Source organism: Dryobates pubescens, chromosome 3 (assembly GCF_014839835.1).
Source record: "Dryobates pubescens isolate bDryPub1 chromosome 3, bDryPub1.pri, whole genome shotgun sequence".
NCBI classification, from domain to species: domain Eukaryota; kingdom Metazoa; phylum Chordata; class Aves; order Piciformes; family Picidae; genus Dryobates; species Dryobates pubescens.
This window is the reverse complement of record NC_071614.1, coordinates 37,916,633-37,936,031: the sequence shown is the minus strand read 5'-3', so window position 1 is coordinate 37,936,031 and position 19,399 is coordinate 37,916,633. Positions and strand designations below refer to the sequence as shown.

The following is a 19,399-nucleotide window of genomic DNA, read 5'->3' as shown; positions in this document are numbered from 1 at the left end:
CACTGTAGTGGGAATATGTGGCTACATACAGTAGCCTCAGGGAGAATTAGCTGTCTGGATCTTTCAAGCTGTTTCCAGCTCAGCAATGTCTCCTGATGTTTCCAGGCTTAGGTCTGGAGAACTTCAGCTGTGAAAGGCTCCTATCAGTCTTGAGTGTCATCTGCACAGTGTTGCAGATCCGTCACATTTTTAATAAAGAAAGTGAGATACTAGATGCAAATGACAGTTTGTGCTTTCCTATTTATGCACATCACAACATCATTTTACTATACATTCAGCTTTCACAGAAGCAGACATCTCTGCACTTTTAAAGCCTATTTTTTTTGGTCACTATTTTTTGCCCTGCTGAGAGTGAAGAGTTCCCCCACTACTTCTTTTTGTGTTTCAGTTTCAGAGGCAGGGTTTTGCTATTTAGGCCAGTCTGTGATACAGTAGTTTGTATACCGAGAAAGGATTTTAACTAGTGGTTGTGTCCCTTATCTGAGGACTGTGTTCCATACGTTGTTTAAAACCCTATATCATAAATCATCCTATTTGCACACATTCACGTTTGTTTGCAATTCACTTCCTATCACAGTATTCCATGTTAATTTACTATTTCCCTCTATATTCTTCAGCCTAGTGTAGGCTGTTCCTTCAGTAGGCCCACCATGGGCAGGTGGCAAGATGAGTTACTATGAATCTATGAGATAGAGGAGGTGAATGACATAAAATGAATGCATGCATTTTATGACACTTGAATTTCAGCATGCTGAGGAGCTCTGTGATAATCTGCCTGCCTTCATTATCAAGAGATATGACAGTTGCTGCTGTGCTTGTGAATTAAGAGTATGTTTTTAATTTCTGTGGTCGGTAATATAAACAGTAATTTTTTAGGAAAAGAGTAGTTAATAAACAAAGACCTTGTAAGTCTGTTGCTCAAAAAATGCTTTGAAGTATGGTTTAACCTCATACTTTAGATTAATTTCTGCTTCATAAGTGCAGAATACAAAAAATGTAAAAAAATTGTAATATTTTCAAGGGATGAAGCCCTGGCAATAGCCTATTCAAAGGACAGTCTAAACAATAAATTAGTGATGTGAATAGGCACAATCATAAAGTATAAAGAAATAAGGAGCTGTTGTGCTTAAGAAGTAAACTAAACACTGGGAGCTACTCTTATTCCTCATGCGGATTCATAAACCTAAGGGAATCACAAAGGAATTCTAAGTTCCTTTGAAATATTTGCAACTGACCCTATTCGAAACAGAATGAAGCTTTTTTTCAGGATGGATGGAAATTCAGGGGGTTTGTGTTCTCTGTAGGCACTTCTAGACAAGAGGTTCACTGTTACTAACACGTATATTTGTATAGGGTAGCTACGACAGAGAAACTAATTCTAATCCTAGGTCTACTGGATAATTGAGACAGAGAAAGGTTAACTGAATTGTCTAAATTTGCATAGGAATTCATATGCCAAAGCCAGAATTTGACTTATGGAACCCTTATCATGAATTTTCCCTTTCATTTTTAAAAAGGAATTTTTAATTATTTTTTTTTCTGAAACACCAAACCCATAAATATTTAGTCTAGTTTAGCCTACCCTTAAAATTTTAGTCTAGTTTGGGGCAAAGCTTGTAGAATAATACTGGCTTCTTGCAAGGCAGAAATAATGTTATGCATTTTATTTCCTTTGGATCATCCTGTAACTGTTTCTGAAAACAAGTGCAAGATATGACTTTGTAATGAATTAAAATTTTTTCAGAACTCTAGAATCTACTACTTCAATGTAAAACTTTATTATGGAGTTAACAGTAACACCCTCTTGTTAATTACATGGATGTAAAAGATCCTTCAGAATGCTTTTTTTATAACTTCCATTTGGTTTGTTACTCCTGTGCAGCAAACTAGACGACAAGCATGCGAGTTATACAATATAGGCAGATCATGTGAGCAGAGTCTCCATGGAAACTGCCTAATTTCTGCTTTTATTTAATTAGAGTTGTCCATTACCTTTCCAAATGAAATTTAATTTAAATTCATATGCCAGTCATTTTGTAAATTGTGTATGACTTTTTATCCGTTGCTTAATGAGATTTCTAGTAGGTTGCATTTTAGAAGAGTGAGTTTATTTGTCAATTGAATTTATAAACAAGATGTGCGTTTGACAGCTCATCTTATTCTATGTTCTTAACATCCTCAGGCCTTATTTTCTGTGCAGTACGAGTGCTCTGCTACCCATTGTTATCAACCCTATATTATTAACCTCACAAATTGTCCAAACCTGGAACAATTCTTTGAAAGTATCCACATGAGGATGTTCACTCATTTGGCTTGCTGTGAGATAATTGGGAAAAATTATAATACAAATGTAGACGGCAAGGAAGAAATACACAGAGTGCATGTATTTGTTAAATGGAGCATTGAAACATGCAAAACAGTGTGTCTGTTGTATGCTGAACCACAAAAAAACCAGCTTGTCTGATACGGGGATTGAGATACTCTTGGGAAAACTCTGAGCTGGTTGAAACTTCCAGGAATGTCTGCCTGAGGAACTGAGGAACATGAACTGATGTGAATTATTTGAAAGTTGTCAGTCCTCAGTAGTGTACTACAGAAACACGGTCTGCAATGCCTGATTTTGTCTTTTTCTGAAGAACTGCTGGTTGAACTTATAGTGAAAGACTACGGAGTAGTCAATGTTATCACTGTTCTTTTGAGGTGTCTGTACTTGTAACACACACAGAAGGTGTATCTTTTGTTGACCCTGTGTTCCATATGCAGCTCCATGTTACAAATATCTGAGCTAGGTGCCAGGTCCAAATTAATTAGCATGCCAGCATACAGGAGTGCAATGCAGAAGCAACAAGCTGCAAATTTGACAGTAATATAGGCAGGGTAGCTGAAGACTACATTTAGGCCATTCAGCAGGTTTGTGCCTACCTCAATGCATTCAGTCAGCATGGGCATACCGTTTGAGCTTACTCTTCCAGAATTACAGAAGTTATCTCTGGCACAAAAGTAAATGTTATTGATAGGAGAAAGTCATATTCACAGCATTATCAGAGTGGAGAATTGCATAAGTGAAATGGCTGTGAATAAAAGGTAAAGAAAATAGTCCAAGGCTCTTGAGAGGCATTATTATCATCACAGGTGGAAAGTGCTAAAAGTGTAACTCAAGGACAGACAATAATGATTCTTCCTGGAGTAAATGGATGAAGGGCAAAAGAAAGTAGAGTGGCTAAGCAAAGACAGGAAAAACAGTACAAAAGACGTTTAAACAAAAAAAAGGCTATTTATTAATATTATGACACCACTGATGTTAAAATGTCTGGGGAAATTAAAGAAAATAGTAATACAAGAACACTAGAATGACTGGCAAAGAAGAATTGATACTGCACCTCTCCAGCTTCATGGTATCAGAGATACTGAATGGTAATCGCTGAGTGGATTCAAAAACTAGTGGAGAGTTTATGTCTGGGTATACAAAAATATCAGAGTTATTAAATAGCTACTTTGTTTCTGTCTTTTCAGAAGAAGAGGGTGGCGAACTGCTCAAGTCGGGCTTCAGTTTTCCAGGGACGCCAGAGGAAGAGCTAGGTACAGATACTATCTCTCAGATAACTTGTACTGCTTGTACATCCAGAGGCTGGGGGCAGCTGTCGGGGTGAGGAGGCAGGAGGCTGCTCTGTGGTACAGCTTTTCTCCAGCCAAAAGAGCCCACAGCAGGCTTGGCACCAGGCTGTGTTAATGACAGTGGCCAAAAATCTCTCAGCCCATTCCTTCTGGGAATTTCTTGCCTGCTATATCAGGTTAGAGAACTGAAAGCAGAAAAGATTTGGCTCACAGCCAAGCAACACAGAATTCCGAAGATGTTCAAGGAAATTATCAGCCTTCCTTCTTTAGTCTTTTTCTTTTGGTCTTAGCCTTTAGAGAATGTAATGGCAGAAATTTGGTGTTACCTTTTAAATAAAATAAAATAAATTTAAAAAGAAGGAAAAAAAAACAGAACCAAGAAGAAATTAGAAGCTCATAGAGCCCATGAGAGAAATTTTGATATGTCTGTCTCACAAACCTAGTAGTAAAACATGCCATTGGCTTCAGTTTTCAGACTGTACAAAATTGAGTTTCTATTCCTGGGATTTCATATTCAGATTGTCACTGGTTTATGTGAAATCCATCAAAATTTTGATTTATATGCAATTACTTTATGTGGCTATTTTTGGAAGGGAAATATGGAAAGCAGTTTCTACATGTTTGCTAGTGAGCATATTCACATTTCAGAAGTTAGTGTGACAATATTTTTTCTCCTTTTATTCATGTGCTCATGTTAATACATTGAAACAGTTTATTTTGTGTTATTAGGATATTTTTGTATTTGACAAGAATATTATAAACTTCATCCTGACCTTATTGTTTCACACAGACAGGAAGATAAATCAAAATTGTTATATTAAGGGGGAAAAAAACCCCAGAAATAGCTGGAACAGAAATGAATTCAGCAATGGTTTGTCATTATGCTTAAATAATAAACAGGGCTTTCTAAAGCAAGTAGTGTTGCCACTCAGCTACACTCAAGTCAGAGAGTTCCACAAATGTTTAGTGTGAAAATATCTCTATTGAACTTGTTTGTCTGCTTAGCATTATATTAAAATGAATAAATACATACATCTATGGGATAAGTTCCAAAGGCTGGACAGAAGGAAGTATTAAGGAAGAGACATAAGAACCTTCAGGCAGTTTCTGGCTTAATTAAAATAGTATAAGAGGAAAGATATTAAACATGAGGCTCCATAGGAATCTCACATGTGAATCTTGTGGAGGAGCCATGGAATATCTCCCAGCCTTCTTGGATATTTGGGGTTTTTTTCACCCTGCTGCCCCATTTCTCAGCACATAGGAAGGAGTTCAGATACTCCAGAGTAGAATTCATCTAATCTAACAGCTGGAAATTAATTCAAACATAGATGTCTAAACTGTAGGTATCTGGACTTCCTTTAGAGTCAATGAAGAGTGATAGGCTTTTCTAAGACATAACAAATATGACCTACTTTAGAAGCTTAACACAGAGTAAGAAGAATCATGCCCTAGAAGTATGTAAAAAATGTTCTCCTTCCCATTTGGTTTAGAAAGGACTGCAGAACTTCTGAAACCAGAGTAAATGATGTATAAGTCAATAGAATTAAATGTCAGGTATCTACAGGAGGAATAGAATAGAATAGAATAGAATAGAATAGAATACAATACAATACAATACAATACAATACAATACAATAGAAAAGAATTTACCAGGTTTGAAGAGACCTTTGAGATCGAGTCCGACCTATCATCCAACACTATCTAATCAACTAAACCATGGCACCAAGCTCCCCATCCAGTCTCTTCCTAAACACCTCCAGTGATGGTGACTCCACCACCTCCCCGGACAGCCCATTCTAATGGCCAATCACTCTTTCTATGTAGAACCTCTTCCTAACATCCAGCTTAAACCTCCCCTGGTGCAGCTTGAGACTGTGTCCTCTTGTTCTGTTGCTGGGAGAAGAGACCAATCCCCCACCTGGCTACAAACTCCCTTCAGGTAGTTGAGGACAGCAACAAGGTCTCCCCTGAGCCTTCTCTTCTCCAGGCTAGGCAACCCCAGCTCCCTCAGCCTCTCCTCATAGGACTTCTGCTCCAAACCCCTCACCAGCCTCATTGCCCTTCTCTGGACATGTTTCAGCAACTCAACATCTTTCTTAAACTGAGGGGCCCAGAACTGAACACAGGACTCAAGGTGTGGCCTAACCAGTGCAGAGCACAGGGGCAGAATGACCTCCCTGCTCCTGCTGGCCACACTATTCCTGATCCAGGCCAGGATGCCATTGGCCTTCTTGGCCACCTGGGCACACTGCAGGCTCATGTTCAGTCTACTATCAACCAGTACCCCCAGGTCCCTTTCTGCTTGGCTGTTCTTCAGCCACTCTGACCCCAGCCTGTAGCACTTCATGGGGTTATTGTGGCCAATGTGTAGAACCCAGCACTTAGATGTGTTAATCTCATGCCGTTGGACTCTGCCCATCTGTCCAGCCTGTGAAGGTCCCTCTGCAGAGCTCTCCTATGCTCTAGCAGATCAACACCTGCCCCCAGTTTGGTGTCATCTGCAAATTTACTAATGATGGTCAATAGCCACGTCCAGATCATCGATAAAGATGTTAAAGAGCATGGGGCCCAGCACCGATCCCTGGGGGACACCACTAGTGACTGGCCACCAGCTGGATGTGCCACCATTCACCACCACTCTCTGGGCTCGGCCCTCTGGCCAGTTCCTAACCCAGTGCAGAGTGCTGCTCTCCAAGCCATGGGCTGACAGCTTGGCCAGGAGTTTGCTGTGGGGGGCAGTGTCAAAGGCCTTGCTGAAGTCCAGTTAGACTACATCCACAGCCTTCCCCACATCCACCAGGTGGGTCACCTGATCACAGAAGGAGATCAGTTGGTGAGGCAGGAGCTGCCCTTCCTAAATCCATGCTGGCTGGGCCTGATCCCTTGGCCATCCTGTAAGTGCTGTGTGATTGCACTCAAGCTGACCTGTTCCATAATCTTGCCTGGCACTGAGGTCAGGCTGACAGGTCTATAATTCCCTGGTTCCTCCTTCTGACCCTTCTTGTGGATGGGCATCATGTTTGCCAGCTTCCAGTCATCTGGGACCTCTCCAGTGAGCCAGGACTGCTGAAAAGTGATGGAGAGTGGCTTGGCCAGCTTATCTGCCAGCTCTCTCAGCACCCTAGGATGGATCCCATCTGGTCCCATGGACTTGTGGGGATCCAAGCGGCTAAGGAGGTCTCTGACTACTTCCTCCTGACTCCATCTGCCAGCTCAGGAGGCCAGTTGTCCAGAAGACAACCTATCCTGCTATTAGACCCCGCTACAAGAAGGGTCAGATGGAGGAACCTGGAAACTAAAGGCCTGTCACCCTGACCTCAGTGCCAGGGAAAATTATGGAGCACATTATCTTGGCGGCAATAACTGCGCACCTAAGGACGGCCAAGGGCTCAGGTCCAGCCAACGTGGATTTAGGAGGGGCAGGTCCTGCCTCTCCAACCTGATCTCCTTCTATGATCAGGTGACCCGTCTGGTGGACGTGGGGAAGGCTGTGGATGTAGTCTATCTGGACTTCAGCAAGGCCTTTGACACCGTCCCCCACAGCAAACTCCTGGCTAAGCTGACAGCCCACGACTTGGGACAACAGCACTCTGTGCTGGGTTAGGAACTGGTTGGAGGGCTAAGCCCAGAGTGTGGTGGTGAATGGTGCCACATCCAGCTGGTGGCCTGTCACTAGTGGTGTGCCCCAGGGATCAGTGCTGGGCCCCATCCTCTTTAATATCTTCACTGTTGGTCTGGATGAGGGGATTGAGTCAGTCATCAGCAAATTTGCAGATGACACCAAGTTGGGAGCAGATGTTGATCTGTTAGAAGGTAGAAGGGCTCTGCAGAGGGACCTTGACAGGCTGGACAGATGGGCAGAGTCCAACATGATGGCATTCAACAAATCCAAGTGCGTGTGCTGCACTTTGGCCACAACAACCCCATGCAGAGCTACAGGCTGGGGTCAGAGTGGCTGGAGAGCTGCCAAACAGCAAGGGACCTGGGGGTGCTGATTGACAGCTGCCTAAACATGAGCCAGCAGTGTGCCCAGGTGGCCAAGAAGGCCAATGGCATCCAGGCCTGCATTAGGAATAGTGTGGCCAGCAGAAGCAGGGAAGTCATTGCGCCCCTGTACTCTGCACTGGTTAGGCCACACCTTGAGTACTGTGTCCAGCTCTGGTCCCCTCATTTTAGGAAGGACATCGAGACACTTGAACGTGTCCAGAGAAGGGCAATGAGGCTGGTGAGAGGCCTTGAGCACAAGCCCTACAAGGAGAGGCTGTGGGAGCTGGGATTGTTTAGCCTAGAAAAGAGGAGGCTCAGGGGAGACATTATTGCTGTCTACAACTACCTGAAAGGTGGTTGTAGCCAGGAGGGAGTTGGTCTCTTCTCTCAAGCACCCAGCACCACAACAAGAGGACACAGTCTCAAGCTGCAGCATGGGAAGTTTAGGCTTGAGGTGAGGAGAAAGTTCTTCACTGAGAGAGTCGTTCGTCATTGGAATGGGCTGCCCAGGGAGGTGTTGGAGTCACCATTCCTGGAGGTATTCTAGAGGGGATTGGACATGGCACTTGGTGCCATGGTCTAGTCATGAGGTCTGTGGTGACAGGTTGGACTTGATGATCTTTGAGGTCTCTTTCAACCTTGGTGATTCTGTGATTCTGTAGAATTTGAGGCAAAGAAGGTGTTAAGTACCTCTGCCTTTTCCTCATCTTTTGTTACTATGTTCCCCTCTGTGTCCACCAAGGAGTGGAGGTTGTCCTTGCCCCTCCTCTTGCTGTATAGAAATAGATAATCAAAGGTTAGCACAAAGATATCTGCTAAACTGATCAATCATCCAGCACCCTGATTAGGAAGATGATGAGGGATTAATCAACAGAAATGAGGAACAGGAAAATGAAAGACAACAATAAAATTGCAACCAGACTGCTAAGAAACTAAGCTGCTTTCAAAAACTTCAGCTATTTATGGACAGAACACTGAGGGGGGGGAATAAAAAAATTAAAAACAAAAAACTAAAAGCAAAAGTTGCCCAGTAGCAAAAGACCCTGGGGTGCTGGTCGACAGCTGGTAATGAAAGAAGTGGAAGGGTTTAACAATTTCAGGAAATCCTGTCCCACTAAGCTGCCAAACTATAGATGGCCAGAATGACTGAACTGGATACCATCAGCAGTGTCAAAATATAAGACATCCCATTCTCCCTTAGAAAGAATCACTATAAAGCAAGAAGGGGCACACCATGGATGACAGAATTTGGGAAGACATTTTAAAAAGTTTTGGGATGATCAGTTAAGTTCAGTGCAGACAAGCTTTGTACTTAAAGCTGTGCCAGTGACTGACCCTTCTGTGGAGAGCTGGGACATCTCTGTCTGTCTCCTGAGGGGAGTGTTCCATCACTTGCAGATTATGAATTCAAATCCATGAACTAAACATAACATTAGTGAGCTAGAAGCTACTAGCTCTTTATCAGTCTTTGCTTTTGCTGCTGCACATGTATAAAGTTAAATATTAACTGAAGGGAAATCTGAATCTAAATTGGCTGGGCTATGGAAATGTGTTCTCTGTCTCTTTCCTGGCCCCTCCCAGCCCCCCTTTCATTCCTTGAGAAGTAAAATAATTGCCCCAAGTCAAGGGAGAGAAGAGATGGTGTTCTTTAAGGTAGCTCTAACTGAAGTGCCATTTGTTATTCTAGACTCATTGAGCTTCAAGTTATGATCTCTCTGGTACTGAAAAGTCTCTGTCTCCAGGCCCTTATTTGTAAACCAAGTTTAATATTTCCTAGTGAGATTTCAGGTCTTTGGTGGGGATTAATTAATGTTTGCACAGTATCTCAGCAGAGTCAAAATGCTGAATAGTCACTAAATAATATTATTAGTACAATGATCCACTGCCTTAATTGGGAAAAGGCATCAAGGGGTAGGACTGATCTCAACTCTTACATTATTGATTCTGTAATACCTCATTAGTTAAAAGAGACAAAAATGCAATGGATTCCTTAAAAAAACACAAAACACTTACCCAAGCATTCGTAGTCTGCTCTCAAGAATAATGTTTCATAGCTTTTCTGTTATCATTTATTTGTTAAGAGTTCAGGATGATAAGTATTGTCATGGCTCCAAGATTCTCATTCACACCTATAATTTCTGGTTTTACTAGGAATGTCTTAAATAAGCACCCTGATAAATGTAGCAGGGGATAGTGGTAGGAGCAAGAGATCTGACATGAGTGATCTCAACAGTTCACTCAAAGTCTTCTGAAAAAGGGAGTTCTTCCAATTCCAAGCTCTCTTCTAGCTGGTGCTTACAAAATCTGAATGGTAATGTATTATAAAATAAACATGTTGTGAAAATACTCTCTCATGTGCAAACTGGAAAATTCTCACAGTTTTATTTACTTCAGACATGTAAAAGGTAAAGCAACAATTTGCTTTGGGTTTCAAAAACAAACAATGAAATTTTAAGCATAGAGAAAGTGTGTCATTCTTGAATGACATTTAAATAGTAAACAAAACATGTGAACAGGGTAGATGGGATGAACTCTGTAAACAGACATTAATAGGCAATACAGACACAAAGATGGGAAAAGAGATTATTGAAAAAATATTTTAAATCCTTTTTATACACATATTTTATACAGGTTTAACACTGGGCAGCCTCTAATGTGAAACAAAGAAAGAGAACTCACACGGGAGGCTTTTTGTTTCTCTGAATTACTGCTTTCTCTTCAGGAAAGGCTATTGAGTTGGTGTTAAGAAAAAGGTTAAAACCTATAAAACTGGTTGCATTTACTAATCATGCTCTTAACCTGCTCCAGTTGAAACGTAAACTATAAGGGAGTTTAAGGGGAGGTTAGGAAAATGCATTTTTATTTTGCATTTGAAGTCATGCTTTTGATTAATTGGTACAGTTCAAGTGTCAGACAGCAACTCATGGTTATTCAATCACTGTTGATTGCATCATCATGCCTTTATGACCCTATGTGTTGAAAGGAAGAAAGGATATGACTGTTCTGGGAAGAAAAAAAAAAGAAAAAGAAAAGGCCTGACTTTCCTGTCTATCTTCCTACTTAATTATCCACCCTTCCTCAGTGCAGTCTGTGTCTGAACACTTTTTGCTTTTCATGGAGTTTAGCGCACATAACAGACACAACAGGAAATGTTCCCAAGGAGTGACAAGAGTTTGGCAGTGGACATTTGGCTATCTGCTTTGCCAGATCCATGCCTTGGTCTACCTTCCCCCAGCACATCCACAGATGGTTATGCAGCTGCATACTTTGACTGGAGTTGGTGGGACACAGGGCTTGGCCACAGTGATGGTGTGTGGCTATAGTGATAGTTATCCCCGTAATTAGCAGGCATAGCAACAAATACTTTACATTTTTAGATGGCATTATCCCAGAGACTGAATGTTTTCCTGCTTTCCGACACTAACCCTCAGAGGTACAGAAGTTACTTTTATTCTTATACTATGGGGAACTGAAATATCCACAAAGTTTAACTAACCCAGTGAGGCCACCTCTCAGTGGCCACTGCCATCCATCTCCATGGCCTTATCCTCAGTCATACCAGAAAGTCATGGCTGGATAGGGAAGTCTGCCTGCAGATTTCCCAAGCTAACCCTCTAACCACAATACTATTTTAATTCCATATAATAAAAATCTGTTGAGAGGAGGTTTGATAGGATACAGAAGTCTTTAAAACTCGTAAGACAGCCTATTTTTTTTTCTTATTCCATCATACCTCTAAATAATTCTACTTCAAACTGTTCCTTTTCCTGTGCCCACAAAATGTAGCGTAAAACTTTACTGATGCGATGATCAGGAACACAGAAAATGTCAGTGAAATAATGAGGAATGTTTTTCAGAAAGTAAATGCTGAACTTCAAATTCCTTTTAGGTATGCTTGAGTGCTTATTCTGTGAATTGCTTTCAGTCATAGAACAAAATCGTATCTTCTGACCTGAGCATCATATCAAAACATCCTAACTAGCCTGCATTTTAATTATAGGCTGTTGGCAACAAATGCTTACTAACAATTTGCAGACCAGAAGCTATTTCTAAAAATTAAATACCTCATAATGTCAGATAACTTTACAAAAATCCCATTAGGCCCAAGGTCACTTCACAAACAGTGGAAGATATTTGTAAGGCTGTAAGATTAATCAAATAGGTTATTTGTTATGAATTATTCATCCATTTCTGCCTCCAAATACAAAAGGGTTTATGCATTCATTACTTTGTCAGGAAGCAAATATTTTTTTTCTAAATGATTTGTGCACTCTCACAGGAATGTTCAGCTGAGGAGGTTCCTAAGTTCAGTTGCAGAGGAAATAAGTTTTGTTCAAGCTGGGAAGTTTACTGCTATTGTTAGGCCACATCCGGGCTATTGGTTCCAGTGTCTACGATGGAATGAAGGAAAGATCTCCCCGAGGAAAAGGGAGAGAGAGACAAAGTGAAACAGCTTGGGTTAAGTTTCTTACATGGGATGTGGAATGTTAGCATGGGAGGGACATCTTTCTTTCCCTCATATCCCTGTAACACCTGGCTGCGTAGTTGAGCTGCAATATTTACTTTCCCATAGGGAGTATAAAGGCTGCAATGGAGATGAGACTGACTCATATGACTGCTCTGCCATGCCTGCCTTCTTCACTGAGTGTCTTCGCTCTATTGTCTCCTTTCAAAAGGATAAAATTTGCAGCCTTTTAAATGTATTCCCATGATGGGCAGCTTAAATGATGTGCTCTCCATTTCCCCAGAAAAAAAAAAGTTAAATTACCGTGCTCTACCTCTGTATTCATTATATGCTGCTTAGGCTCTGTCAAAGGCAGGACAATGTATTGCACAACCAGGATGATGGGGGTAGTTCCAGCACATAGCTACATGACTACAGCTGTCTCTCACAGTGCTGGCCCCACAGAGGCTTTCAATGGTGATTTCAGTTGTCTCCTTTCATTGTGAGTTTCTTCTGGAGTTCCATTTGTGTTTGGGGTTTTTTTTTATTATTATCTTTTTATCAATTAATTTCTCTTCATAATCAGACATCAGCATATTAAAATGCCCAGTCTCAAAGTTGCCAAGGGTGTGGATACTTACACTACCACCTCATCCCAGGAGCAGGGTTCACAGTTTGACCCTTCACTGCCACATAGAAAAGTCTAGATGCCAACAGTTGTGACAAAAGAGAGTTAATAAATTCAGTATTTCTCACAGACCTAAAACAGAGCTCAGTCAGGCAGAAGAGAGACAGCACCCTGATTTGAAAAATTCCAAGTCTGAAGGTTATGGAAAGAGAGAGATTTTCTTCCTGTTGCTATGGCAACAAGTTTTAAAGGGAACTTGTCACCAGGCTGATGCTTTTTTCCTGCACCCCATAGGAAAACCAGGACTTCCTCCATATCTCAGTGGGTTGAGCTGAGCAGAAAAGTTCACAGTACAATGACAAAACAGCAAGGGGCAGCACCAAGAGTGTACAGCTGAGCAGATAATGCTGAACTCCAAAAAGTAAAAGAAATAAGTAAAAGAAATAATTGTTTTGGGTCAGACCAAGGTGGAAATTCTGAAATTTTGGGGGAATCAAAAGAACTGATCGGGGGGGGGAATTAATTAAACCAAATCAAATAATTTGCTTCAGTTGTAACAATTTACAAACTGGCTTGATTTTTTTTTTTTAAGTAAATGGGATTTTGAAATAGAAAGGCATTTTAAATTGAACTGTCATATGTTCCATGGCAAAAATCAATGCTTCTGAGAATTACTTCTTAGATTATTTCTCCCCCAGAAGAGCACTCTATAAAATAAGCAGAATCTTTAAAATATATCCTTGTTTTAATGAAATAATAAAGGGGAAGAAATGTGTGATAAACATTTTTTGCTTAGATACAGAAACATTAGTTCCTGCAGTTCCTCAGTACTACTGAGGATGGTTAACTTCCTCTGTGAAATATTATCATAAAGGACGAATTCAGAGGAATTCCAAAAACACTAAGCAAACCCACATTAATTCAAGGAGACATTTCATAAATATCAGCATTATTTCTTTTGTTTGACTTTCCTTTAAAAATCAGTGGTAAGTATTTTTTATTAGAAACAAAACCTTGAGGATACAGAGCTCCATTCAGTTGGTCCAAGTGGTTTGGATCTTTCAGATTATAATACTGGCCCCTGTGCTACCAATGACACTATTTCTGCAACACTGGTTTCACCCTTCCGTGCCATCACCTTCCTGACTGGGGGATGCTTCCAGGCTTCCAAAACCAGTCCAGCATTAATTCTGCTTTTTGTAAAACACAGCCTTGATTAGAGGTGATTCTCCTCAAGTGGCACCAGGGTTCACAGGCACACTGACCAAGAACTTTTCTCAGCAAATGTTTAGGACTAACCCCAACCCCACTGAACTGAACAGGAGATTTGTCATTGCCATCAATGTGACAATGATTTCTTTTTGTCTTCTACATATGTGTATAGATTCCTGTGTATGAGCTGAACTATCCAGTTGCATTGGTTTTCTTTTATTGCTGAGAAAGTTGTTGCAGTTTTGACAACAGCAAGGGAAACTGATTATCTCCTGTATTTGACCTAGTAACTGCAAGCAGCACAGTTTTCTCCTTTAGGAAAATAAGTCCATATAGCCAGAGCAAAAGTCTAATAGTGTTGGGCTAGCTCTTCTGGTCTGCATTTAGAAGTGTTATAATCAACTGTTCAATGATATTCACATAGTGAATCTGTGTTTCTTCAGATAAAGCTTATGTTAATTCGTTATAAGCTGAATCTAGCCTTGATACTTCCTATTTTTCTTTTCCCCAAATCTTCACAGATCATACAGATTCTGTGAAAAAATGTTAGTCATAAATCATTTTGTGGACTTACTTCTGTCACATCACTGTTGAAAAGGTGAATAGTGGCAATGTACTACAAATTTGAAAAGCGCTGTGGTGGTCTATGTACTATACATCAATCAATACTAAGACATACACTCCAAACATTTTCCTGGTTATAGCTTTCCCTGGTGATTTCCCTGGTTTTCTGTGCTTTTCTTCCTTCCAGTATACCAATACTATGTGTCCCCTGAAATTCAGTACCCCTACCTCCCACCCCAACACCTTAAAGATCCCATTTTCACTCATTGACAGTTATTCTATAGTCTTTTTACTGCATACTCTTTTCACCGATCATGCTGCTTTATCGTGACAATAAATCTCTTGGGATGCCTAATTTCCAGTCTACTAATCTATTTGAAAGATGGATGGAGTTGAAGTCAGAGAGCTGTGCTGAACAGTGATTGGATGCCATCGAATATTTGTTCCACCTGCAGACATCTGCATCAGTGCTCAAAACTATCTCTGTATTGAATAAATGGCAGCACTCCACATGCTTCTTGCTTCTTCCTTTAGGATTCCTGACTTTGCTCTGAATTCTGAATCAGTGATCCGGTCACTGATGCTGTTTTAGGAACAGAATTTGCATGTCCATTTTTATCTAATGTGGGAGTTAGAGAAAACCATCCTACCCTCAGTTGTTATTTTTCATGTGGTTCCACTGAATTAATTGTGGCTGTCAAATAATTTCCCATGTTTTAGCACTATAAATGTGCCTTAGATCACCTAAAGTTATATGTTTATGATGTTTTCTGCATCAGAATTTGCCATCCATGCCATAGTCAGCAGAGATGTACATAAGGGGTGGTATTCATTTGATGGTTTTTAGAGATATACTTCATGCTGAGATGAATCATGACAATTTCTCACACTCCAAAATAAAATGACATCCGGAGAGCATATTTATAACAATCTCTATCCCATGTGATTCTTGAAATCTTATCTATATACTGGTTAGAAGAGTCCTACTTACAAAGTACAAAACTGTAACAGCTTAGAATTATATAAAGCAGTATAAAACTGTAACATTTATCTGTATGGACTGATAAAATCCTGTAACTCTGCTTAGTCTACTATAAACATGGCCATATGAGCCATATGTGCTCATATGTGTAGTATCCTGAACAGAGAGGTATTTCATTTTCAGGTTTAAGGGTCAGAGCAAGACCGGAATCTGTGTCCAGCCCATGGCTAGTGTTAGACAGCCTTGGGCATTTTGGTGTTTGGCTTTAGATCCTCAGAACTGCCTGCGTCCCTCCTTTGACTGCACAGGGAGACTGGGTATATAAAGTACCTTGTTGCAGGAGCCCTGTGAGAGGGATAATAATTATTTTGTGAGGGACGCTGCCTCTCAAAGTTCAGTATTTCAAGCCTGAGGTGTTAGATAGGAATTCACAGAGTGGTGAACACACTGCACGCAGAGCAAATGCATCAACTCAGCAGAAGAGAAAACACAAGTTATCTTCTAAAGCTGGAGGTTACAGTCAGGTAGTGACCCAAATTTTGCAGTTTTATGTAAATTGTATATAAGACGTTGTACATAAATAGGTTGGAAATCTCATGAGACTGGAACAACAGCTTAAAGTAATTTCCAGAATTTCTTTCTTTCTTTTGGCAAGTTAGTCACTCTTCTGAGTCCCTGGAAGTATTCATTTTCAAGGTTAGAATCAAATAGAGAAAAGCAGTATAACAAGATGATAACTGCCTACATTTAGCCCATATCCAGGGCTAAACTATAGCAGTTCCTGTATCGCTTGATGATCCCTCCGCAGCAGAGAACTGGGAAAATGAGAGAAGACCTACAGGTTGAATTTCAAATGGATTTAATGAAACAGCAAAACTAATAGCAATGTCAATATAAATTACACAAAGTTATACTTAGCCTTGGGAAGCATGATGGTCACAATAAATGGAAAAGGCAGTCCTTGGGAGCAGGAAGAGGAGTAGGAGCTGAAGCAAGAGTGGGAAGACGCCTCTCCTTAGCAATCTTTGCCCTCTATACTGAGCATGATGTTTAATAGTCTAGGATACTCCTGTGAGCCAGCTCATGTCGCTGTCCTGCCTGACTCAGAAATGCTAAAGGCCTGCAGCTCATTGCTGGCCTGGTATTCTGCCCCAGCAAAACCAGGAGAATGACAAAACAATGCTCATCTATTGCTGCTTACTGCAATCCTTGGGCAGACAAATCTCCAGCTACAACATTTTTAAAATGCATTTAATACTTAATAACTACTTATTTGATTAATATACCAGGGTTTACACTGTTTAATGGTTTTACTGGCTATAGGTTAAACTTTGATTTTATTTTTTATCATGCATTGCAGCACTAGTTGAACTAAGTGCAACAGCACAATGCCATGGTCTGATTTTCTATACCATCCTTTTGAAAGCTAGATTAGGTATCTTTTTTCTGCAATGCATTTTACTTGTTGCACTATGCAAGGAGCTGTGTGTTCTCCAATGAAAATGGCTTAAAAGTTTCAGACAGCTAAACAGTTTACCAAGGGACATAAAAAGCTAAAGCAATTTAAGTTCTTGAGAGACAAAAAGAAGTATTTTGCAATAAGTAACTAAATAACTAACTAACTAAATAAAAACAAAAATCAGGCACCACTAAGCAGTTCCAGGAAATTATTATTATGCTCTGAAAGCTTGCTTTCAGAATGTAACACACAATCAGATTTATGGAGACATGCATTTCTTTTGACTATCAGAGAGGTTTCCAATGTTTTGACATTGATTCTCTTTAGCAAAGAGCAGTGTTCCAGAACTCTAGAGATGCACAGCCATTATTTTATATTGTTCAGAAGTTTTTTAGTCCTGTTGTCCTAGAATATTTATACTCATTTTAATTCATTATTTCAAACAATATTCTTAGCCCTTGAACTTCTCTTTTTTCCCTTGATACTGATTGACACAAGGAAGATGCTTGAATGCTCTAGAAATTGTGACCAGTCCCTGAAGAAAGGCCAATTAACATCTGCTCAGAATAAGAGAGCAGCTTTTTCTCCAGAAGTGTAATGGGGAGAAAAAAGCAAGAAAGGTCACGGCATAGCAGAGAAAGAGTTGAAATAGGGAGGAATGGAAATCCTTCCATTTATCAAGGTCAAAGGTTGACTTGTATCTGTAAAGTAATCTCTGAAAAGAAGACTTCTAAGTGATTTTCAGGGTTTTGGAACTACTGGATTCTGTCTGACTTAACAGCCTATGTCTTGATCTAGGTCCAGTCAACAGTCTTTATGTATTATCTGACTATCCACTGAAGGCACTGGAAAGATTCCACTTTGCTATGAAGAAATCTGGAAAAACTGACTTTCTTTTTCTTTATATTTTTTCTTCTTCTTTTTTTTTTTTCCCTTTTCTATTTCTTTTTCTTTTCTATTCCTTTCTCTGCTTTAGGTTACTTGTTCTTCTGTCTCCCTTCAGTTCTTTGATTCTGATAGTGGGACTTTCTTTAAAGGATTAGACATTAACTAACATCCTTAATTGCTTTTGTATTTTTGGAGTGATTAAGAAGACATAGGAGCTGCAAATAAAATAAAAAAACAAACTATAGTTTACTTTAGGAGTAATTCTCTCTGAGACAGTCCAATTTGTGATTATTCAATAAATCTGGCATTATTTTGTTATACCATAGTCTTCAATTTTCTTTTTTTTTCAAGGATTAATATTGTAGCTTTATGAATTTTTATGAATGAGCTGAGTTGTGGGCATTGATTATAGACACTTCTAGCCCCTTGCAAATGCTAGGAAAACATGTCAGCTTAATTGAACTTTAAGCTAGCACATTTTTCTTCACGTTTCTGGCACAGGGTCAATTTCTCTGGTCTGGTACTGTACATTACTGCATTCGGCCATAGTTCCACTGTTTCTTCAAGCTCCGAAACAAGCCTCCTGGACAAAGTCAAAGGCTAAATGCTACAAAGCACAAATGACTTGATGACAATATATATTATAATGCAAGGCTTTGAAAGGTTTTCCTTGGGTTTGTAAGAAGGACACAGAACAGTTTGACGTCCCAAGCAGAGCCCAAATCTAACTAGAGTGATAAATTTAGATGATACACATGTAAGTAATTTGGGACTTTATCCAATATCATTTACTCTGTATGGCAGATTTAAGAGGGGAAAATTACTTTCAGAAGATGCCATGTTCTTAATTCAGTCTTTAATATTTTTTATTATGCTTATTAAATGCCTGTAGCAGTTTCTAACGATTGTGCTTTGGAGGAAAATATTCAGATGTTCCCTGAGGCACATAAAATACTATAAGGGTGTGAAAGCAATGTAGAGAAAAGTGTATTTTTCTATTGTTGAGGGAATCATGAGGGATGAAAAGCTGTTGTTAGGTGATCCATTGCAGTGCAATCAAGTCATGGTGTCTCACATTACCAGGGATATAACAAGGTGAAGACTACTGGGCTATGTTTGATGCTGTGTGAAGCCAAAAGAAATCACCAGGGGCTAGCAGTTCTGTGCCAGGGCACTTGTTTAAATGAGATTCTTATTTCTGTCTAACTCTTTCTTTTGTTATGGATATCTACCATACCCTTCCTTTTGTCATTTTTAATGCATTGGTGAGATGTAATGCAAGACTTACCTTCATTCATAGGTGTGCAAGATTGTGACAAAAAGGGGCTGACTTTCATTGTGCCATCAGTTTGACAGAAGAGCCTCCTTCTACCTCCTTCTGGTTCATATCACTGTGAAAACAAAAATCATCACATCCACAAGTATTTTAGAAAATGTTGCCTGTATTACAGTTTCCTGTTCTGTAAAAGTCTCCTTCCTTCTGTAAAAGTGCCTTCCACATCTCATGGGATTGTAAGAACTAATGCAATAGTCTCTAGCAAGTGCTTTGGGAACTCTTTATGGGAAGCACAGGCTAAGTTCAATACATAGACCAGTATTATCCCCTTGATAATGTTT

General features: G+C 40.0%; 1 protein-coding gene across 11 annotated transcripts in view; it reads left to right on the top strand.

Annotated features, from left to right (window-relative positions):
• Window positions 1–19,399, top strand: part of DLGAP2 (DLG associated protein 2) — a 463,517-nt gene that overhangs the window by 354,077 nt on the left and 90,041 nt on the right. For 8 of the 11 annotated variants that reach the window (XM_054179984.1, XM_054179977.1, XM_054179976.1 and 5 more), the window contains one exon: window positions 3,514–3,579. The exons of the other annotated variants lie outside the window; for them this stretch is intronic. In XM_054179984.1, coding sequence (XP_054035959.1) covers window positions 3,514–3,579 — 66 coding nt within the window. The remainder of the gene's footprint in view (window positions 1–3,513; window positions 3,580–19,399) is intronic. 11 annotated transcript variants of the gene reach the window in all.